The following is a 23726-nucleotide window of genomic DNA, read 5'->3' on the forward strand; positions in this document are numbered from 1 at the left end:
GCCCTAAGAAGGAACAGATACTACATTAACTGAGAATTTTGTGGTTGGTACTGTTTTATTGTCCAATAATACTGATTAAATATTTACACTCCTACTCTTATAAATCCACAGTTAAAACACTCATACCTATGGCTTTTGATCCCCCCCCCAATCTTTTAAGCACAAGATCTTTCTGTAAAGGTTCAAAAAAGTTTAAATAATAAAACAGTAGCCTGATGCATTGAGCAGACACATTTACTTTGTATTTTTTTTAACGCATTTTCTTTAAATATAAAATGTACCTTTTTTTCTAAAAATAAAAATCTGGTGATAAGATGCCAGTGCAACCTTTCAGCCAACTCATTCCTTGCTACAGATGCAGCCAAAATTTTCCTATTATAATTGGCCCTTTAAATCAAAACAAAACTGCCCTTGTTGAACTAATCCCCCCCAATCTTAAGTTTATTGTAATGCAAAAAACCCTGGTAGCTGACAATTGTAAACAAAATTACAAAGCATTGTACAGCAATATCTACACTGTCTCTTCTGCATTAGCTTTGTAAATGTCCTAAAAGCTTTGTGGAAGTTTAATTCCTTAGTTGTGAGAAGGCACAAGGGTTCTTTTTTTTTTTTAAACAAAAAGAAAACCTGTAACACACTCTACTTCCATACCAATCCACTTCCAGGCTTAAAGACAAGGAGTGTGTTCACATGTCACAGTAAACCATAGTTAACCAGTTCAGACATAGCACTTAACCAGGGATTGTGGTTTTTTTGCTCCCGCTGGAAGCGTGAAGCAGGAGAGACTGTCGCATTTGCTGTGATGCGTGAATTGGATCGGTGGCTAACCTGAAGAAAATAAATAAAGCAAAGACTGCAGCTACTGCAAAAATTAATATTAGAGGGGGAAATGGGATAAATTGTCTGCAGTCCTTATATAATCCATGTGAATGTTGGAACCTTGCTGTTTTAACACTAAACTCATACTCGGAAAAGAAAACAGAACTTGCTCCAGAAGTCTCTCCCAATGACAACAGTATGACCTAAATGGTACAATCTAGCAAAACTCTACTATTAGACTTCACACAAAGCTTGTTCATCTCTAGAATAGGCTTTGTTCCGTGGTTTTTTTTGTTTGTTTTTGTTAGGAAAGGGGGATTATCCCCCATCCCCCCCCCAAAAAAACCTCAAGAAGGGCAGTTTAATCAAATATCCTAACTTTGGTCCACCTGTCCACTTCCCCAACAGCATCGATACAAGAGAGCCATCCATTGGTGGTGCAAAAGTCATACAAGTAAATTAACAAAAATAGTTTGGTATTACATTTCCCACCCCGCCCCCCAAATCACATGTGCTGCAGTCAACATTTCCTAGGTCTCCACCTTTTCCTCTTGCATATCCACTATTGGCTGAGTTTTTAAATCATCAGATTCTTCATGATCTGCTGTGTGTGCTTCCACCTCCTCGGCCTGAACAGGCGGGTTTGCTTCCAGCTCTCCTTGATCCACATGTCCCGATTCTACTTGCTCTATATCAGTTTCCTCTATAAGCTGCGCCTGAACCTCCTCCATTTGTAACTGGTTCACATGCTCCACGTCTAGCTCCTCCATGTGCACTTCAGCACTTTGCTCAGTCTGAATGTGCTCCACTTCCAAGTAGCTTATCTCCACCTGCTCTTGTAGCTCCGCTATTTGTTCACCTTTCACTTGATTATTCTGTATCAAATCCGGATGCACCTGCTCTACAGTCACTTGTGCTGGATCCACCTGGACCTGGATTACGGGAAGGACATGGACTTGTTCCACTTGCTCTATGATAGTCATGGAAGCCACTGGGTCGCTGTCCACTGGAAGAATGTCCTCGGTCACAAGCCGTTCTGTGATGTTATGCATTTCTTGCAGGTGCCTCCGCAGTTCACTGCCTTGCATAAACCACACGTCACATAAGGTACAGTGGTTGGGCTTGTCACCTGTGTGTATTACCAAGTGATCCTTGAATTGATCCCAGCTGTTAAATATACTGTTGCAGACCTGAAAGAACAAAACACAACAGCTGTAGGAATGCTAACCAAAGTTCATTGTATGTCTTCGGACCATTCTATTCAATTCAGTTTATTTCTTTAAAACCCCGGGCGGCAACAAAACAATTCCAGTGCTTAGGACCTAACTTTTCCCTGCGTCAGCCAATTGGGCTAACTATAAATCAGTTCACAGTTACAAGCAACCCACTAACTAACTAAATAATAGTTAAGGGAACCTACAAAGGCATTATACAGAACTGCACAGCAGATCCTTACACAGGATTACCTCCATAGAATGACACAACCAATGACTGCATGCATGTGCATCTAGTCTTTTGGAAAGCTATTGCAATAAGACTTACTTACCACCTTAAACATTTTTATCTTTAGTAAAATCATTATACTTCTCTCTTCTAAAAAATGTTATAGTGATGCACCTTGCATTGAAGTACTCGCCTGGCAGCTATAGGTAACAAGGAATTGGAAGCAGGCAATTGGATGGACAAGCAGAGGAGAAAAACACTGAATCCCTCCTTTATGGCCAGCACAGAATCCAAGTGGGCTGTCCTAGAAGGGAAGCCACCTTCTTCACGCCCATCACAGAAATGCAGCAAGTTACTGCAGGAGGGATGGGACTCTCATCCCTTCAGGGATAGCTCCCAGCAGGCTAGCAAAAATATTGCATGCTTGTAACTTTTGTGGGCTTTTTGCAAGGCTGTTTAATAGGTTCTTCTGTCCATCTTCAAATGCGCTATCACTAAGCAACTCAGCTTCTTTTAGTCTGACAGCCATTCACTCAAAGTTTTGTTTTTTGGCCTTCCTCCGTGGCATTCCCTCCCCAAGAAGGTTTTGCCTGGTTCCAACTGTTTCTTTCCGGTGCTGTACCAGACAAAGCCCTTTCTCCCAGTATTCAAGGCATTTAATACATTGCCAGTTGCCCTGCGCTTGTATCTTTAATATTTGGTTTTATTTTTATTTATTTTTTAAAGTTGCAAATCACTGTGAAATGAAACCTAGCATATAAATATTTTAAAGAAAATAAATATAAACTCAACATGGAAAATTGTTTATATAGAGTTTACTATAGAGATCAATGCTTAAAAACGTTACATCTCTGTGGTGCAATCTGCCTGTGGTCTGAGCCCACCCAGGGAGGACTGTGGGTGCTCCCCATGCTCAGTGAGTAACAACATTTTTAAAATAATGATCAGACAAGCTTTTTGCAATAATCTTGCTGCAGGTGTGCTACACAAAAGGCAGGTCATCCTAACCTAACAGCCATCCCCTAAGGGTGCTGTCACTGGAGCACATGCCAGAAGAAAGGAAGGAGGATCTCTTGCAAAGCAAGTGAGGGAAAGCCAGAAGAATAACATTGATTAGTCTTATGCGATAGCAATAAAATAAAATAAAGGGGAAAAACGTGCTTCTGTGCCCATCTTTAACAACAACAACAAAAATGAACATAGTGCTAAAGACAAAGTATCAGTGGGAAAAATTAAACTTAGTCTTTTCTGGAACAATCTCCACTTTGAAAATAGCAGTGTTACCAAAAATCAATTTCGCATTTCAAACTCGCCCAGCTAAATCGGCAAAATCGCAAGATATGCTACTGAAATTTATTTGTTGTAATAAAAAAAACCCCTGCAAGAATTAAAGCAAATATACAATTCTACAATGAGAAAACAAGAGGGTTTTTTCATACCAAATTTGAAAGTATACTATACAATAAGCTGTAAAGATTTTCTGGTGGACTATATATTAGAATCCAACTTTAATCTCACAATTTGAAGAGACGTTACTAACAACATCACTCCATAAATCATCATTGCATAAAATACTGTGGGGAGATAGAACTTAAAAAAGCTACAGCAGCTAAGAATAATTTCTTACTATCTACCCAGTTCTAGATATGGTATAAAAACAAGCAGATACTAGGTCCAAAAACATCCCCATTGCAATTAGTCCAAGTGGATCTTCACTCACACCCCAGCATTAAATTTTGGAGAAACAACAATTATATTAAAGCACTGAGAAGAAGCAATACTATTTCAATTAAAACCAATTCAGCTATCAGCACGGGCTTTACACAAACAACTTTAAGATAAACTCTAAAAAACAGGGAGAATGGCTTTCACACATCTCTCTTCTCTTCTGACACTTTAAGGGCTCCAGGCTTCTAACTATTACTACAGGGTCCTGTGTAGCTTAGCACCACATGTTGCTGCAACAACCCAGTCCTAAGTGTTCTGCAGCAAAGCCAAACTACAGATCAGCTCCCACAACCCCGCCCTGGCCACCTTGTCGACACCACAGGCTGTCTACATGGTCAAATTTGCTAGACCAGAATCACGATGGGCAGAATTACATACCTGACATTCATAAAGTTTCTTCCGTCCCTTTTTAGCACCAGCGCTGGACTGGCACGCTGTCAGGTGGCATTTGAGTGTGCTGTTTCGAGCAAAACGTTCGCGGCAGTTTGGACACTCAAATGGTTTTTCACCTATCAAGGCAAATATCAAGGCATGACCAAAAAATGAAAATCAGGTTGCCTCAGGTTCAGCTTTTTCACTGTTACAAACTCACCTCCCCACCCCCGTAATTAGGTGGGATTTTGCCAGTTTCCCATTCCCGAACGTCAGCTATCCAAGAGGTGTAGAAGTACAAGAATAAAGAGTTTAGGGACTACTAAGTAGGGTTAGATCAGTGATATAAGACTACTAAGCAGGGCCATCTTTTTGTCTTGTGATATTAGCCGTCTAGGTTGCTGTGTTCATAAATGGAGCAACATCCCCAATTATCCGTCCATCTCTGAAAACAGATGATCTGCTACGGCTATTAGCCAAGAACATACCTACCCCCTCATAGATTCATCTGTTTCCTTTTATAGCCCACCCTTAAGAGCACAGCAAATAAGATGGCGCAGGAAACAAGCACCGCCGTGCCCAATGTGGCTCATTCACAGGTAAAAGCAGGTAAGGTTATAACCTGAGGGTGGAACTACATGCTACCTTGGCAAGCAGTTTCCCCCAAATACTGTTTGTGAAAGTAATACAAGTGTGGCGTTTGGGAGAGGGGTGTTGAATGTCTCCAATCCTCCCTTGCAAATGCTGACACAGAAACACACCCCAGGCCATTCCCCACACAGTCAGGTTTATGTCAAGCTTCAGAGCCCACCAGAGATGCATTTGCAGCAGAGAACTGGCACAAGTGAGGAATAGGCTCATTCAGTGCACATCTGCATTTGGCAATTCTCTCCTGCACAATTTTCCCATTCACACTATTCACCTTTTAGGGAAATCACTATTTGATAACTGTGTGCTGCTTCATGACATGCAATTCTGCCCTGATAGTCATGGATTAGTTATGCATCATTTAAATTTTTTATTGTGTGCGCAGCATGCTTGTCTCCCACTGGAGCCATTGGAGGGCTCAACGTTCCTGGATATAGAAGCTGAACGCTTTCCCTTTCTAAGTGACACTGAGCAGGATTTATAACTTACATCTTACTGAAGTGTTTAATAATAATAATAATAATAATAATAATAATAATAATAATAATGCCCCTTACAAATTGTGACGGGTTTCCCACTCATCTATTGCATTATCTCCTAAACCATTCAGCAGTGCTGTGGAGAAACAACTCACACTAGTACCTAGTCTAAGGTTAGGCACCAAAGGAAATATAATGCACAGTGCAGTCAATGCACATTGTAGATCTTGATACACAAAAAGAACAGATAGGTTAAAGCTATTTATGTAACTTTCTTCGGGGCAAAGCATACTTTCCTTAACGCAGTAAGCAGAGCATTGCACAACGTCTGACTGCTGGTAAAGAAGATTGTTAACTTCATATTGATTTCAGCTATCATTTTTATGGAGAAAGCAAAGTTCATGTTTTCGTGGTATAGAGAGAAACCTATGCAGGCACTGAAGATCTGCAAATCAAAAGGTCTCTTGAATACATAATCCAGCCAATCCCAGCAATAAGGGCACTGCGAATTGAATTACAGGCAACCCCCCCATTTACACGCATTCAATATGTTTGTGACCACGCGGCTGCATATCACACCGAACCCGGAAGTGACCCAAAAGTGTCACAAAAAGGGGTGGAACAGGACGGAATGTTTGCAGGCTTTTCCAGTGGTGTTTCAAATGCACACAATTTCACTGATGCGCAGAGTGCCTTGGAATGTAACTCTCACGTAAATGGGGGCTGCCTGTACTGTTTTGAACAGTCTACCACCGAAGCTTCCGTATTTTTCCCAATTGTGGCTCTGTGCACTGGGATGCAAGAGCAACACGCAACATGGATGGAGCTGTTTTACAAACACAGGTGGTGTTTCGCATGCCAGTGAAAGCCTTGCTGTGCAGAGCATTGCTGTCAAAAGTGGGGGGTTGAGTTCTGCAGGCACAACCTCATTCATTTATGTCAGCAAGCTCTGCTCACCTTATAAAGCATAACGGGGTGGCGATACATCTAGGGCTAGTAGCATTGACAAGGCCTGGGCAATTGGTTTTATTGCACTCCTGTTCCTCTCCGATCGGTTGCTCATGCAACTTTAACACTATATAGGTAATCTTTTCAAGTGCAGCCTGAGATTCTCCATCTGTAAAATGCATTTAAGAAGCACTTCACAAATAATTCCCAATATATTCTTTGCTCATTCTAATTCACTAACTAGCATTAAAACCAAAGGAAAACCTATATTATCCTCCTAACTCTTCTTCGCAATTCAGTACACTCAAAATATCCACCAGTTCATCCTTCTCCATCTCTTCTGTCACAACAAATTCTCCCTTCTCAGCACAATCCAAGGCTATCCAACTAGTTTCCCCTTCTTTAACAAATGTAAGGCTTGTGTGACTCCTGCCAACCTAGCAGTTCGAAAGCACGTCAAAGTGCAAGTAGATAAATAGGTACCGCTCTGGCGGGAAGGTAAACGGCACTTCCATGTGCTGCTCTGGTTCACCAGAAGTGGCTTAGTCATGCTGGCCACATGACCCGGAAGCTGTACGCTGGCTCCCTCGGCCAATAAAGCGAGATGAGCGCCGCAACCCCAGAGTCGGCCACGACTAGACCTAATGGTCAGGGGTCCCTTTACCTTTACTTTACTATGCTTGTGTGATGAATTTGTGGATACACACAGTCCTATAAAGGGGGCATTTCAATGAAAAATTAGAACTGAGTCTGCCTTCTCCAATCTAGTGCCCTCCAGAGGCTTTGGATTACAAACTCCCATCAGCCTCAACCAACATGTCTATTAGTCAAGGAAAATGGAAGCTGTAGTCCAAATCTCTCTGGAGGGCACCAAGCTGAGGATGGCTAAATACAAACTAGTAACTAAGCCAGATATAGGCCTGGGGGAGGCGGCTCAAACTTGACAGGGCCAGAGCTTTTTCAGATCAATGTCCATTATGTGTTCCCAAATCCATAGAGACCAAGTCTGAAGGATTTGCTATCAAAGTAGAACATTATTCTGCAAAACTGTATGACTGATCAATAAACAAATAAATTTGACAATGGGTTGAAAAAGCCACATCCCCAGTACTTCTGATCCAACACTGAAGGCACAAAAAGGCACATTTCCCTTCCACCATTTTCACTTTGTATTTGCCAATGTGTACTGTACTTGATCTCCAAAAACCTATTGAAATTGGTTGCGGGACAGGGAGGCCCTTCCAAGAGACAGTGTCAGTTTGATGAAGGAGCAATATGCAAGAGATGATTGATTCCCATCCTCTAACAATCACAGGCACACAACAAAACTTAGGATGCTATCTTGCTGCTTTCTGATTGGGAGAAACATTCTAAAATCCCAGGATCAAAAAGCACAGCTAAGCAACTAATAGTGTCCTCTAAGGCATCGGAGCAGTCCCTGATACATGCAGCAGTTTGAGTAAAAAAAAGAAGCTAGGCTATTTTTATCCTTATCCAGATCTCTGTGCAAGCAAGGCAAGCCTCAGCCTATCTTGAAAAGTTCTCTGTGCTTGCTGCTTGCTAGGGGCCTTGGAACAGAGGCGGGGTTTCCTCTACAAAGAGCTTTAAATAATAATAATAATAATAATAATAATAATAATAATAATAGAATCAACTGGCATCATTTGGGTGGGTGGCAAGTTATACAGGCCAGCCTTAAATGGTTCCTAGATTACCTTCCATTTATAAAGGCTTTAATCAACATTTACACCATTCTTATTCCACTACCAATGAAGGCTGTACAAAATGTTACGGTGAGAATCATTGTGGGGAGGCGAGAACCACAGGAAGTGGTGTGAATTGTCTGCAGCTGGAAGGGGAAGGGAACTGCAGTTACCTGTGTGCTTCCGAAGGTGCTCTTTGAAATGTCCAAAGTGGTCAAATTGCTTATCGCAGTACTGACAGACGTGTATTTTTTTGCCAGGTCTCTGCTTCTTGTTAGCACCACCTTCATCAAGGTGGTAACAGGTAAGGTGCTGCTTCAATGCACTCTCACGCAGGTACCTTTTGTTGCATAGGTCACACTTGTAAGTTTCTGTGGAGTGCGTTTTCATGTGCTCCTTAAAGTGGTAAAACAACTTAAATGTACGGTTGCACTTTTCACAGTGGAAAAGATTGTTGACGTGCGACAACTGAAGTTCCATTATCTCAATGCCTTCCACCTGCTTGCCCGTTGGATCAGATCCGTCGTCACACTCTTCCTGAATTTCACTTTTCCTCTCCCCATGGCGGAACTTGCTGGTAATATCTGCCAGGAGAGCCAAAGCTGACTCATCTGATGTACCCGTGGTTTGTATGTACTTTATCGACTGTTCAGCAGAAGCGACCTCCTCAAGTGCTTCAACGTTATTTTCTTCCACGTCGATAGCCCCTTCTGTAATCTCCACCTCAATTTCAACAGGCTCAGATTCCGCGCAGGGCAGTGTTTCAGTAATAACATTGGACGTCTCTGCTATCTTCCTCTTTTTGGCTATACTCTTATCTTCTGCCTGATCCGATTCGGGCGGCAATGAATTTTCTTTGTTCCTAGAAAAATTATACACAACACAGTGCATAACATCAAAAGGGCAGTTCTGTTGCACTTAAGGCTAACCAGGCTTCTCATTTTAACTCAGAATCCGTAGCCAGCTTTAAATGAGCAAACTGGCTATTCCAAATACACTGTTGCTGAAGATGTAACAGTTAGACCTAGTGGCAAGGATTTATGTTCCTAAAGGGAAGGAGAGCATGAACCTGTGCCCTGGGACATAGGGGGTAAGGCAGTACTTAAATCATCCTGGGCCTAAGTTGTTCAGCACTTTGTACACTGGTAAAAGAACCTTGAACCAGGTCTTTTAACAGCAGCATCATTTGTTTGCAGCAGTTTCTATCATGAGTCTGGCTGTAGCATTCTGCAGTGGCTGAAGCTTCCACAACAGACCCAAGAGCGGCCCCTCTTATTTATCATGAAGACCACAGGATGATGCAGTAGTCATCATCATGGAAAGCCAACAAGAAGAGAAGCTGGCCAGAGCATCGAAGATGGGTAAAGATAGTTCTAACATGCCTTCCCAAGGCACAGTCCTCCGAGAAACCACACTCACCTGATTTCGAGTGCTTTAATGGCTTCCAGCATCTGAAGATACTCCGCTGCTTTCCAGACATCACTTGCTTCCTCTTCCCCTTGGACCATCAGCTTGGCGGTGTACGTGAACTCAATTAAGTGACGAAATGCCATGTTACTTACACCTAATGATAGCAAAGAACAAAATGAAACCTAGGCTTTGCACAGAGGCTTTGCTAGTAAATACCTAAACAACTGCCTTATTATTATTATTATTATTAAAATTTGTATACTGCCCTTCATCCAAAGAACTCAGGGCAGTTCACAGCATTAAAAGCATTGAAGGGTCATTTTCAACTCCGTTCAGTTCATACTGCCTACATCAATAACTAGCCGGGTTATGTTTTATGGCCACTTCCTGCTGTCTGCTCTCAGCATTTAATAATTGGACGTAATGTGTACATGTATTAACCCCATTCCACTTTGTTATATGTTCTAGACCTAAGAACTGGTGGGATATGACTAGAATGAAACACTTCCCTGGAAAATATCTCTTAATCCTAAGCTGAAAGTATCCTTATGAGAATGGGAAGACAAGTGAAAGGGACATAGCAGGGTTTTTGTTTTCCTAGTTCTTTTCACGCAAGAGTTCTTGATCTAACAGAATCAACAAGTTACCTTCTATCTCTACTAGAGGTTCCTGAGTGAAGTCTTGGAAGAATTTGTAGAAAAACTGGCTACAGGCAGCAAGAACAGCTTTATGGGCTTTAAAATGGTGACCTAGAAGGAGAGAAAGAACTGGATATAAATATATGTTAGATGGTCATAGTGGAGAGGAGAAACATTTTAATATACAGCCTTCTATATTAACAAGACCAAGAAAACTGCAGTGTCAAGTCTTCCCACAGAGTACGTGTCTCCAAATTTCACGTCAAACAGTAGATCTAAACACACTAGGTATTTAGACCTCTTTAGTGGAGGTCTCATTTGGACATGGTGATTTAACAATACAGGCAACAACTGTTTTATGCACGTCTGACTGACGTGCGATCGTGCAGGCGTGCACAGTGCTGAACCTAGAAGTGACCCAAAAAGGTTGGAATGGGGGCAGGGTGCAACACTTTACGTGGGTCCACTGGAATGCGTGGGGCCCCAGAACGTAACTCCCGTGCAAAATGAGGATTGCACGTACAGTAGTACCTCTGGATGCGAACGGGATCCGTTCCGGAGCCCTGTTCGCATCCTGAAGCGAATGCAACCCGTGTCTGTGCATCGCGATGCGCCGCTTCCACACATGTGCATGACGTCATTTTGAGCGTCTGCACATGTGCGAGCGGCGCAACCCGAAAATGCTCAACCCGGAGCTACTTCAACCCAAGGTATGACTGTACTGAATGTTATGAAAAAGCACATCAGGATGGAATGTGGACGGTGGCTTAGGAAGGGGGGTGCACTGGGTGCGGGCTGCTCCGGGTGTCATCACTGAGGGGAGTGACTGCGGAGCCTGGCCTGCAGTGAGCCCGAGCCACATCTCTCTCTTGGGGAGTGACGTGGTGGCTCAGGCAGCTGCAGGCTCTGCGATGCCCAAAACAGCAATGTGGGGCTTACGGACTCCATGGAGGTTCCGTGCAGCATGCTCTGCCCCACCCCCGGGTGCAGGGCATTTGTGCCGCCCTGGGCACCCGAGCAGCTAGCTACGCCACTGGATATGGACTTTGGATGGGTGAGAGGGAAGAGAATGCAGCATCCAGTTTCTTCACAAACTAATACAGTGCACAAATCTATTTTATCAAATGATTTAGGGAAGAATTCAGCATTTCAGTTTGCTGCATACTCTTGCAAAATAGATTCAATTATCAGAAAAATCATTTTAAATTGTGAAAGGGGGTGGTAATACATATAATAAAACAAGCAGAAAAAATGTTTTGCCTTCTACAATATTTGTGCAGCCTGATCTTATGCCAGTCAACTGGGAATTTTAAGTCCTGAGTTGAATCGGACTGCAACCTAGGCAGGTGTATATGTAAGTGGCCTAAAGCTGTAAACTAAACAAGCCATGGTATTTGAATTTCAGTTGACCATCACTCAGCTTCAATGAAACTTAACTGGCTTAAGTCCAGATGCCTTGCCTTAATTCAAATTATGGACAATATGTTTGTGTGAGACCCAGTTTGCATCACGACATACCATCCACAATCAAAGTGATGTCTGTGAATTGATCCTGCTCCCGCTGTTCATTCAGTCTGTCCAACATTACTTTGTAATGTTCTGGAAATTCCTGAATGCATTCCATCGTCTCTTCAGCTTCCATGGCTAATAGATTTGTCTAGGAAAGATCATCAGTCGTAATGAGAACTCCACAGTCCATAGCCATAAATGGTTACAGTAAGCAAGGATATTCATCAGCAATAGGTATCCAGACTCAGAAGCGGGTCCTATAAAACGATGAGTAAAGTTAGAAGCACACAGTATTACACCTGCCACATCTGGAGAAGCTATAGCAAATACAAGGCTCATTATATAAAAACACAGTGCATAGATAGCTGAACGACAATATGAAGCCCATGGTACAAGGGGAGATGAAGAACCCGGTCACAATAGAGCCAAGGAAGCCAACAGCAGCATGGCCAGGAAAGCCAAGGGCAGCAATCTGGCTAGGGAATACTCAAGAGAAACACTGGCAGTTGAGGGGAAAGGAAGTGATGGCAGTAAGAAAAGCTGTGGATTATTGGAGAGAAAAACACTGTTGTATGGAGGGAGATTTTGGTTTCCAGCCATAGGAACCTGAAGCACCTGCATTTCTTAACTTTTAAGGTTTTCTTTTAAAAAACTAAACAGGCTAGGTTTTCATTACCGCCTTTAACTAAGTGTTTCATTCATCAGAATCATGGGCAACATGAATTTATATTGCCAATGCTACAGACAAGAGAGCAGAGGCATAGAAAGAAAAGAAATTATGCATTTGGAGCTTGTGTGACCACAGGAGCCCAGAGAGTAGTGCAACAGGTTTTGGGATTGCAAGCAAGTACCGTATTTTTCGCCCTATAGGGTGCACTGGCCCATAGGACGCACCGACCCCTCTCGCTCTCCAGGCTTCAGCGGAAGCCTGCATTCGCCCCATAGGACGCACATACATTTCCCCTTCATTTTTGGAGGGGAAAAAGTGCGTCCTATAGGGCGAAAAATACGGTAATCCACTAAGACGATGGATTGCTGGAAGTTAAAACTAAAATGGGATTAGATTCTCTGCAAGCACACATAGTACGTACACAGTATGTACATACATAGATAAACTATACACCCACATACAGGGTGGTACAACTGCTACTTTTCTATGGCTCAATTCCATACAGCTAGGAAGTATTTAGGACTGTTCATTATGTTTATATCTCCCTGTTCCTCCATCATGGAATTCAAGGTGCCGTATGTATACTAGGTTCTCAGTACCATCCATTGAGGCACGGACTCAACCCAGGTCTCTTGCTTCAGCAAGGTTGCTGTATTACATTCCTTCAGACTAGGGCCTGGGATCATCCAAATGAGAGAATAATTATTTCAAATTTGTAATAGCCAGGATAACAAACATCAATTTGCAGTGCAGATCCTGAGGTAAAAATAGTATTCCAGTGCTGTTGGTGCTCAAGAGATGTTGAGCTCAAAGGAGGTATGGGGCATATAAGGGCATGTTGGGGGAATTTGATGCAGTTTCCTTCATTGGACCACCCCCTGCCAGCAAACGAGGGAAACAGAAGTACACCAACTCCAGGAACCAATGGAACAGAAAATGAAAAATAAAGAGTGGGGAGAGGGGGCCACAGTACAGGGCAGGACTTTGGATGTGTCGGGCTTCTGTCCCATTAGGATTGCTGTGTTTAAAAAAATCAGAATACAGGTTTCCTGTATTTCATCACCCAGGGCACCCAACTGTCTCATGCATCATTGTGTACATTTGATTTTGCATCGAAATGTCACTGCTGCGCTGCACTTCACAGCTGTTTACCATGGATTCTCTCTGTAGTCATGTGTGTGCTGAGGTTTGCAACCACGCGCCACAGGCTTATTTCTCTCTCTCTCTGTCAAATAAGTATCACATGCTACATCCATTGGACTCTAATGCAAAGTTTCTCAAACTGTACTCTGCAAGCTCCATTCAGGGGGTCGATGGGAAGGCTTTGGAAGAGCTGCGATTCTCTGCTCTCAGTCCTGTCTTGAAGACAAAACTGCTTTTTGACAAGGGTCAGGTTCCCTTTTTTTTTTTAAAAAAAAAAAAGGTTCTTTTGAATCTTAAGCACTACTAAATTATGGTTTGATGCTGCTGTCAGCTACCTTGAGTTTCTTAAATGAAAAGGCAGCACTTATTTCAGGCAAGAAATCATAACACCTCTTAAGCTGCAATAAGAGCCCTGCTGCTTTCCTAGCTCAGAAGCCACGAGACCCCAGGAGCAGAACGTGCCCCTCAAACAGGCTCAGAAGCATCTCTCCTTAGGAGAGCCACACGGTACTTGAGTCCACTGGGGGCACGCACGTCAATCATCGGCTGGCCAGCCAATCGCAGCACTGGAAGGTAGAGAAGCGGGCCAATGAGCTGCTAAAGCGGGCTAAGCGGAAGGCCTAACCGTCGAGGGGCGACGAGAAGCGAAAGGGCCTCCCTGAAGGGGAAAAAAGAGAACGGAGCGGGAGGTCCCCGCACTAGCCGGCGCGGGCGGAAAGACGCCATAAGGCAGCCGGCGCACAGACCGGCGCAACCCCGGCGGCGGCCCTGTCTCCAGAGCCGTTATTACGTCATCAAATCGCGCATTAAATCGATCCCTTCTCGACGCCAGCCTCGGCCAGAGGCGAGCGCCGACCTCGAGAAAATCGGAAGGGTCCGAGAAACACTCACCTGGAGGAGCCTCCCGCCCCGCCGAGCCTCCTCAGCCGCCGCTATCGCTTCCTGCTTGCCGAAAAGCGGGGCAAGCGCCGGCCAATAGCGCTACTCGCATTCCCGTCCTGCACCGCGCGCCGGAAATGGCGAGCTCGTTGACCTCCTTTACCTGCCGGGGCGCTCTAGGGAAATTGGCGGGCCCAAGTGCATGATGGGAGTTTTGAGGTGCCCGCTTTGAGCTGCTGCCCGAGTCCCATTCGCTGTGCCGCGAGATGCATGCCGGTAGTCGTAGTAGGCGCCGTGCTCCTGTTTCTGCTGCTGCCTCTGTTGCAGGTGGCAGCTTTCTTTTCTTTCTTTCTTTCTTTCTTTCTTTCTTTCTGTTAGCAAAAGCACTCTGCTTAATATTGGGCATCATTTTGCTATTTATGAATGCGTATTAACTAATGCTAATGGATGGAAAACAACAGCTGGACATACTGGGAGAGTTATTGGAAGAAGAAAACACATTTATTATAAAACGTTCTCCCTTCAACAGAAAATTGGACAAAGAGACGTGTCCTGTTTGCCAAACATGTCTTTACCACAATTTTATTTGGTGTGCCGCTTTTCCGTAGTTAAAACCATGCTCAAGGTGGCTTACATTATGAAAAGATTTACATAATTACAAACAACAAAAGCCATAAAACAATAAACAAAACACTTCAAAAAGTACACAACCAAACATGTGCTCAAGATCTCCTTTTAATCAAGCTCCAGTGTTTTTGTGGTGAATATTGCTAGTTCCTAATCTCAAAAGGTTTTCTTTCCAGTAATAATAATAATAATAATAATAATAATAATAATAATAATAATAATAATTTTATTTATTTATTTATTTATTTATTTATACATACATACATACATACATACATACCCTAACCCAACCACTCTGGGCAGCTCCCAATAGAATACTAAACAGAATAAAACATCAAACATTAAAAACTCCCCTAAACAGGCTGCTTTCAGATGTCTTCTGAAAGTCAGTTGCTTATTTCCTTGACATCTGATGGGAGGGTGTTCCACAGGGTGGGTGCCACCACCGAGAAGGCCCTCTGCCTGGTTCCCTGTAACCTCACTTCTCGCAGTGAGGGAACCGCAAGAAGGGGCTCGGTGCTGGACCTCACTGTCCAGGTTGAACGATGGGGGTGGAGAAGTTCCTTCAGGTATACTGGGCTGAGGCTGTTTAGGGCTATTTTATGCAAGCTTTACATAATAAAGTCACAGAACGTATTTATAAGCATGTTCGATGTCTTTGTAACTTTCCGCTTTAAAAAAAACCATTTCTTAAAATGTCAAGAACCTTTCAACATGTCTGAAGATTACTTCTTCATGTTTTACTTTTGCCCTGGTAGTGCAATCCTCAGAAAGTATTGGATATATAACCATGTTCTAAGTAACCTGTTCCAAGCATAGTTTTTTGAGGGGGGTGGGTTACACTGTATGATGTGTGAGTCCCTTCTAATTCCTGATTCCGGCAAGGGTTAAAATCTAATGGAAAATCCCATTGTTGAATTAGCCAGGCAAGGGCCAAAATGGCCCCTAAGTATGGGTCAATTAGTATAAGAAAGGAAGTTGCTCTGTGACCCTCCCTCACCTGACTAGTAATGAAAGTTGGGGTTGGTGGGGAGGGAGATTAATCCTTATGTAACTTCCTGCATGTGCCAACCATCCCTACTGTGACATTCTCCTTCTTTGGAGGTCTTTAAGCAGAGGCTTGACAACCATATGTCAGGAGTGCTCTGATGGTGTTTCCTGCTTGGCAGGGGGTTGGACTCGATGGCCCTTGTGGTCTCTTCCAACTCTATGATTCTATGATTCTATGATTCTATGATTTTGGGAACAAGCCACAGCACAGTGGCAGAACACCTGCTTTTCAATCCCTGGCATCTCCAGGTAGACCAAGGAGTGAAACCTTCCTGAACCTGGGAGAGACACTGCGAGTCAAGTGTGAACAATACTGAGCTAGGTGAACCAATGATTTAACTTAGTATATAAGGCAGCTTCCTATGTTCCTGTGCCTTATGAAGGAAGCACAGAGTTAGATGTTTCCGTATTACTGGTGTATATTGTGGACAGTTGATGACCCAACCTTGATGGCAGAAAGTGAGGAGGAATTAAAGAACCTTTTAATGAGGGTGGAAGAGGAGAGTGCAAAATATGGTCTGAAGCTCAACATCAAAAAAACAAAGATCATGGCCACTAGTCCCATCACCTCCTGGCAAATAGAAGGGGAAGAAATGGAGGCAGTGAGAGATTTTACTTTCTTGGGCTCCATGATCAATGCAGATGGTGACCGCAGTCACGAAATTAAAAGACGCCTGCTTCTAGGGAGAAAAGCAATGACAAACCTAGACAGCATCTTAAAAAGCAGAGACATCACCTTGCCAACAAAGGTCCGTATAGTTAAAGCCATGGTTTTCCCAGTAGTGATGTAGGGAAGTGAGAGCTGGACCATAAAGAAGGCTGATCGCCGAAGAATTGATGCTTTTGAATTACCGGTATGGTGCTGGAGGAGACTCTTGAGAGTCCCATGGACTGCAAGAAGATCAAACCGCTCCATTCTTAAGGAAATCAGCCCTGAGTGCTCACTGGAAGGACAGATCGTGAAGTTGAGGCTCCAAGACTTTGGCCACCTCATGAGAAGAGAAGACTCCCTGGAAAAGACCCTGATGTTGGGAAAGATTGAGGGCACAAGGAGAAGGGGACGACAGAGGACGAGATGGTTGGACAGTGTTCTCAAAACTACCAGCATGAGTTTGACCAAACTGCGGGAGGCAGTGGAAGACAGGAGTGCCTGGCGTGCTCTGGTCCATGGGGTCATGAAGAGTCGGACACGACTAAACAACAACAGCAAATTGTGGACAGTTAAACTATGGAACTCCCTGCCTCAATAATTGATGGTTACCAAGTTAGAATGCTTTGAAAGGGGATTGTTAGATAAATTCATTGGAGATAAGAGTAAACAATGGGTATTAGAAAAGGTAAAGGACCCCTGACAGTTAAGTCCAGTCGCAGACAACTCTGGGGTTGCGGCGCCCATCTCGCTTTACAGGCCAAAGGAGCTGGCGTTTGTCTGCAGACAGTTTTTCTGGGTCATGTGACCAGCATGACTAAGCCAATTCTGGTGCAACGGAACACCAAAATCAGAGCAGCGCATGGAAACGCCGTTTACCTTCCCGCCGGAGCGGTACCTATTTATCTACTTGCACTAGCGTGCTTTCGAACCAATTTCTGGGGAACAATAACCATAGAGGACTGTTGTGCTCATGTCTTGTTCATAGGGTTCCCAAAGGCATTTTGTGTTTGGCTCCTTTGGGAAACAGAATGCTGAGCTAGACAGGCCTTTGATCTGATCCAGCAGATCTACTCTTACGTTTCTCCCATACTGTGAAAAGGATCCCTAAAATGTAAGTCTTTCAGTTACCAAACTGCGGGATGGGAAATCTCCTATATTACTATTTATTAACATATATCCCTCACACACACACACCCAATATTCATTATGCAGCAGATAGTCTGGAAAATAGGGTTCCTCTGAATATATTCAATCTATATCCAAAAGGTTTTTTTCCTATCAGCTTTTCAACCTAGGAAGGATGCCAAATGATTGCAACACTGTTTACAGGAGCAAATATATCTCCAGGCTAGGAAATAATTTGTATCTCCTTGGCTAAAACAGTTTGTCTTTTCAGTGTGCTTGGATTCATGTACTCACTTACACCTTCTTTTTCAACCACTGGGTGAGCCTCCCTGTTCTAGGTCAAGGTCCTTTGGCACTGAACAACTTATGCGAAACAGGAACACTCTTTAACTTGGTTTTGTAGTTTTGATGAAATGTGTACTTCAGCAAAATGAGTGCCTGGAATATTTTTCTGTGGCTCAAGCTCTGCTCTTGCAAAGTGCTTTGGTATGCATTTTTTAAAAAAATACCTCTCAAGAGCATACAACTTGATTTCATTCATCCCAATATATTTTGATAGCACCTTTTTGGCATTTTAAACGTAAAACAGGTAAATGGGGTTGCCAGGAATGTTGGCTGTGGCTGATGGGAGTTTTAATACAGCAGCATTTGGAAAGGCTCCTCGCTCCTGATTTACTCTGTATACTTAAGAAAGAAGAGTACATTTATTCGGATTTTCTTCATTTAGAACAGGTTTTTCCATAGTGATTGATATTGACCCCTTTGGGTCTATAAGACTGCAAGGGATGAATAAAGACCTATGGGTTGAAATGAAGTTTAAATGAGCCTAGGGGCAGAAAAGAAGTTTGTATATAGAGGATATAGTGCAAAACATTTAATTAGGAACTATAAGTCTCATAAATAAATGGCATGGGCATATACAGAGTGCACCTCCCTTGTCAGTGGGGAACCTCTGTAATTAATAAGAAGATTCCACAATACAATAATAGTATTCCTTATTTTTTACATTTTATGATTCCTAGGATGCCTTTATCTGCTCCGCTGCAACAAAACATGTCTCTCTCGTATTCAGCCACAGCAGGCGCTGTGAGCTTCCAATGGTTTGACTTCACTCCCGAAAGTGTACTCTTCCATTGTCTCCCAAGACAGACAGATGCCAACCAAGTAATGGTGATGGATGATTAATAAATGTTGATATCACTTGACTTTATTTCATTTGCATTCCTAAGAATTGGGGTTGGGCTCCATGACAATTTTAAAAGCTCATCAAGGGGCCAATGAACTCAGAAGTCTGGAAAAACCTGGTTTACAAGGTTCAGCGGTTAGCAAGAACTGATTCCAGCCTTGTTTATGAAGCCCCGATCCAGAAATAGCCTAACTGCCCACAGTGATCTGAGAGTCCTTGTTTACTCTTTTACCACAGTGGATTTCCTAGCACAGCAAAAAAAGTGTTTTTTACTTCTTCTAATTTACTCAACTTCCTTTTATCCTAGGAAGCATATGACGGATTAATTCTACTACTGAAGAGTCTAATTATTTTAATGAGAGTGGAGGCAGGCAAGGAACTGTCCAGAAGCATATAGATCTTCTTCCTAATACATTCTGATGGTTGTACCATTATGTTGATCTCCCATGCCAAGGTTGTTTTCAGATCACCCTGACCTGAAACCAAAGCCTTTTGGAAAACATTCACAGGCAAACTGGGCTCAATAGCCGCTACTGGTTTGAAACACTCATTGTACTCTAAATATAGGTGCTTCATCAGCACGCCACAGCCTGCTTGAAGAAACATGTCAATCCCCGCTCTGATCTTGGCACCCACAAATTGTTGGTAGACTAGTTTCTCACAGTACTAAGGTTTATTTTAATGATTTTACAAAATTTCTATATTTGCACAAATTTATGATTGCCTGTATGTGATTGAATCCATCCCACAAAACAGTGACAGTCTGGAGGTGATCTTGCATCGCATGATTCTGCACAATGCCACAAAGCAGAGAAGAGCAAGGCTGGATCTACATTGATCTTATAGAACGTTTTATTTAATAGTGTTTGGAACACTTAATGGCAGTTTTTTCCATTGCCAGTGGCTCACTGCTCTGCAGCACCCGCTGGAGTCAAATTTTAATAATGCATTTTTAATGTTATAAATTATTAGTGTAGATATGCTCCGATAATGCACTGCAATTGAAAGGGGTGTATGTAGCTCGGTGATGGAGCGTGTGCTTTCCTTGCAGAAAGTCTCATGCTCTATCTCCACCTAGGGCTAGGAATGGTTTGTCAGGAGCTGGTGTCAGGCGCAGGTCAGCAATAAAATAATAAAGCACCCGATGTCAGTGAACTCTTTATCAAAGAAACAAAACAGCTCAGTCCTAGTTGGTTGCAGCAACCCTTCCCAGTAGGTCTTGCCCCAATGAGGCAGTTGAAAGGACTGAAGGTCCCTGCCTTCCTATCACTCTCTAAGGTGCTTTCTCCGGTTTCTTCCCCAGCAGCCTAAGGCTCCATTGTCTTGCCTCTCTTTGCTCCTCCTTCATTTCTCTGCATCTTCTGAGAGACCAGGGGGAGGCGAGCAGGTCGCAGCAGGACGGGGAGACTCCCTGGATTCTTCAGCAACCTGCCTCATCTCTGTCTCCTGGCCCCCCTCCTCTCCTGCCTCCAAGTCTGTACTGCGCTCTGCCCCAGCCTCTTCCTGCTCCCTAAACCTTGTTGCCTCTTCAGCTTCCAAAACCTCCTCTTCCCACTCTGCTCCCTCTTTTCCTTCTGACAACTCATCTTCAACCCACCACCAACCCCCTGGCTCAGAGTCTTCTTGCCTTGGGGGTTCCCCAGCTGGTGCCTCTACCACTCCCCTGTCATGATTCTAGTCTGAAATCCTGGAGAGCTGTTTCCAGCCAGTGCCAGCAACACTGAGCTAGCTAACTAATAGTCTGGCTTGATAGGACAGCGACTCATCTACAGAGCTATCAAAAGAACAGAGTGTCTTTTTATATCAGATTTATTAAAGGAAAGGACAGAGTGCCTTGTAGCGCTTCAAAGACTAACAGCACAACCCCCTGCATGCCTGCTCAGGGGGAAAATCCCACAATAAATGTGTAGAGATTGCAGTCTAATACAAGGAGAGTAAGATTTCCTGAAAGTTTGTACCAGAATATACTTGTTCACTAATATTATTATTTAAAGCAGAGGAGCATTGTTCTCCGTTGTGACCCTGGTTCAAGTCAATATGTGCTCTCCTATCCTCCACATAATGGCTGCACCACAAGGGCTCTTTGAACTGAAAAGCAACTCACTGTGATGGAGGACTTGATCTCCGGACTTGCTCCACAAACACAGCTTTATTTCCCTCCCCTACCTACCAAGTTCCAGAAACCTAAAGCAAATTTTTGGACACCCATAGAGGAGTCCACCTAATAGAGGTAAAAATTGACCAAGCAAATAGGAGCTGTTTTTCACCTATAGAGTTTCCTTTCCCCCACCCAATCAACTCAGTATCCTTACAATCATATTGTGATCATATTATAAAGCTGGCTTGCTGCTCTGTGAAAGTTTGGTCCCAATAGATGTATCGTGTGACTGGGGATTTCTGAACTTTTCTTACCGAACAAGAGAGCTTCCTTTCCTTTTGGTGTCACGTTTAAATGTTATCTGCCTTGGATACACAGCCGATGACCCTTCTGCCCCGACCATCCTTGCTTCTCAAGAAAACAAAGTGAAATAATGAAATGAAATCTCAGATACATTTTGCTTCATTCTTCTATGTGCTCAGAGGAAGTTTGGCAGTGGTTCTGGGCTGCAGTGTCAGCAGAAACCTTATCCTGTTTTTCTGCTTCCAACTGGCAAAAGTTCAGAGAAGTGCAACTTTAAACTAGCTCAAAAAGCACACAGTTATGTTCTCCGGGCATTTCTTGTCAAAACCTTTAGCAACCATGCAATTAGCATTCATTAAAGACAGCTGTTTTGCTTTGTGACATGCTGGGAGGTTGCATTGTTTTGATCACATAGGGTGAGGAACACTGGATGGGATTAAAAAAATGGGCCCGATCCAAAGGGTTGCCTTCTGCACCTGCATTCCCATCACTAGAACTCATACCTCCCAAGTGCCCTGATTTAACCAGGACAGCCACACTTGGATTTAACCAGGACAGCACCCCAGGCTCTGCCTTCATTCCAAGGTGCCCCAATTTCACACCAGCTGCGGACGAGGCTCACAGAAGCAGCTCTTGTAGCGGCAGCAACATTGTGAGGGAGCAGTTGCTGGCCTTTGGGTAGGAGGCGCAAGACCGTGATGGGCTCCTGGAACCCTCCTGCCTCCTTCCCAAAGCCAGCAAGCACTTATGGGGCTTGGGGAAGGAGTTGGGGGTCTCTTGCGCCCTATCAAAGCACCTGCCTCTTTCCCTATGCTGGACAGAAGCTTCCTAGACTTTGGGAAGGAGGCATCAAGACCTCTGGTAGGATCCTGGAGCTCTCCTGCCTTCTTCCCAACATCAGGCAGAAGTTTACAGGGCTTTGGGAAAGAGGCATGAGGCCCCTCTCCTGGTTTTTATCGGCAGAATGTTTGGAGTGTATGAGAACTTGGTTGGGACCATCCAACCCATGGTGGCTGGGGACCATTGAGACTGGCAGGGCAGAAGGTAGGGAGACCAACAAGAGTCAGAGCCAATCACAGGCACAGCTATCCAATTCTAGCTTTCACTTCCTCTTCCTTTTCCCTGTTGAGTTCAAGAAGGGCAATCTTATTAAGGAGGAGGAGGCTGACCCCTCCACGACTGGTTGTAATTAAGAAGACAGGCAGGTGAGCAGACTGAAGTTGGTGGGGCATTGCCCCATGTGCCCAAGCAGAGCAGCCTCCACGTCTTCCAATGAAAGGGCAGGTTAGAAGATTCAGGACAGACAAAAGTACATAGCATGTGGAATCCCCGCCCCCCCACAAGATGCAGCGATGGCCATCAGGTTGGATGGCTTTAGAAGAGGATTAGACACATTTATGGGGGATAAGTCCATCTATTGTATCTAGCCATGATGGGGATGTTCTCCTTACAACGCTGGAGGCCATATGCTTCTTAAGGAATGCCATTTTCTGGGAGTCGCAAGTAGGTTAGGTCCTGTTTGTGGACTTCCCATAGGCATCTGGTCAACGCAGTGCTTGACTAGATGGGCCTTTGACTTGATCCAGCAGGGTCCTTCTCATTTTTGACTATTCTTGCCCATACCACCACCAGGTTTGGTGTGCTGGGCTAGGTTCTTGGCCTCCTCCCGGTGTTGTGTGTTTGTGTGACATCACAGATGCTGAGATCCCCCAATGTTGGGTCCAAGCTGCACCTCTGTCTCAAAGTATTTCGTTTCTTTTTAAAATCAGGACTGCCCAATTAATTATTATTATTTGGTAATTTTGTCTAACACATCAGGAATATAGAAGCAGTGAAGGCACGTGAAGGAATGTTAATTGTGTGCTTCATAACTAAAGTACATAGCTGTCTAAAGCTCTCCACCCTCCTGCCCTGCCCCAGCCCCAAGATCCACCAACTAAAATTACCTGGCTATTTGATTTTAAGTATGTAGCTTTAAAAAAGGACAATGATGGAGTGCCACCTGATCTCGTACTTTTTACTTCTTGTTTGTGTTGAAACAAGACCAATATATTTGGTCAATCTAGAAATGCCTGAAAAGGAAGAAAAAGATAAACATGTGAATTTGCAATGGACAGAACTTTTAACTAATGATGTATTAGATTTGTAACATTTATTGCATTCTATAGTTATGAAAACAAATAAAAAATAATTCAAAAAATAACATAAAATCACCTGGTTGCAATACTGGAAACACAAGGCCCTTAATCATGCTTTTGTTGTTGTTGTGGGAAGTGCAGTGTGTGTGGGTGGGTGC

At 43.6% G+C, this 23726-nt stretch overlaps 1 protein-coding gene across 3 annotated transcripts; it reads right to left on the bottom strand.

The window, feature by feature from the left end:
- Positions 1–218: 218 nt before the first annotated feature.
- On the bottom strand, positions 219–14540 carry ZNF131 (zinc finger protein 131). Of its 3 annotated transcripts, none has more exons than XM_028748743.2 (7): positions 14402–14540; positions 11707–11845; positions 10198–10317; positions 9560–9704; positions 8314–9002; positions 4369–4499; positions 219–2009 (listed from the first exon to the last, which is right to left on the bottom strand). In XM_028748743.2, the coding sequence occupies exons 2-7, from the start codon at positions 11828–11830 to the stop codon at positions 1350–1352; spliced, it is 1869 nt and encodes a 622-aa protein (XP_028604576.2). In that variant the 5' UTR covers positions 11831–11845; positions 14402–14540; the 3' UTR covers positions 219–1349. The 3 variants fall into 3 exon arrangements, with proteins under 3 accessions (XP_028604576.2, XP_028604577.2, XP_077792530.1); XM_028748744.2 differs by having other exon boundaries at positions 10198–10299; positions 11707–11954; XM_077936404.1 differs by having other exon boundaries at positions 11707–11954.
- Positions 14541–23726: the final 9186 nt, after the last annotated feature.

The sequence above is a fragment of the Podarcis muralis genome, chromosome 11 (assembly GCF_964188315.1).
Source record: "Podarcis muralis chromosome 11, rPodMur119.hap1.1, whole genome shotgun sequence".
NCBI lineage: Eukaryota > Metazoa > Chordata > Lepidosauria > Squamata > Lacertidae > Podarcis > Podarcis muralis.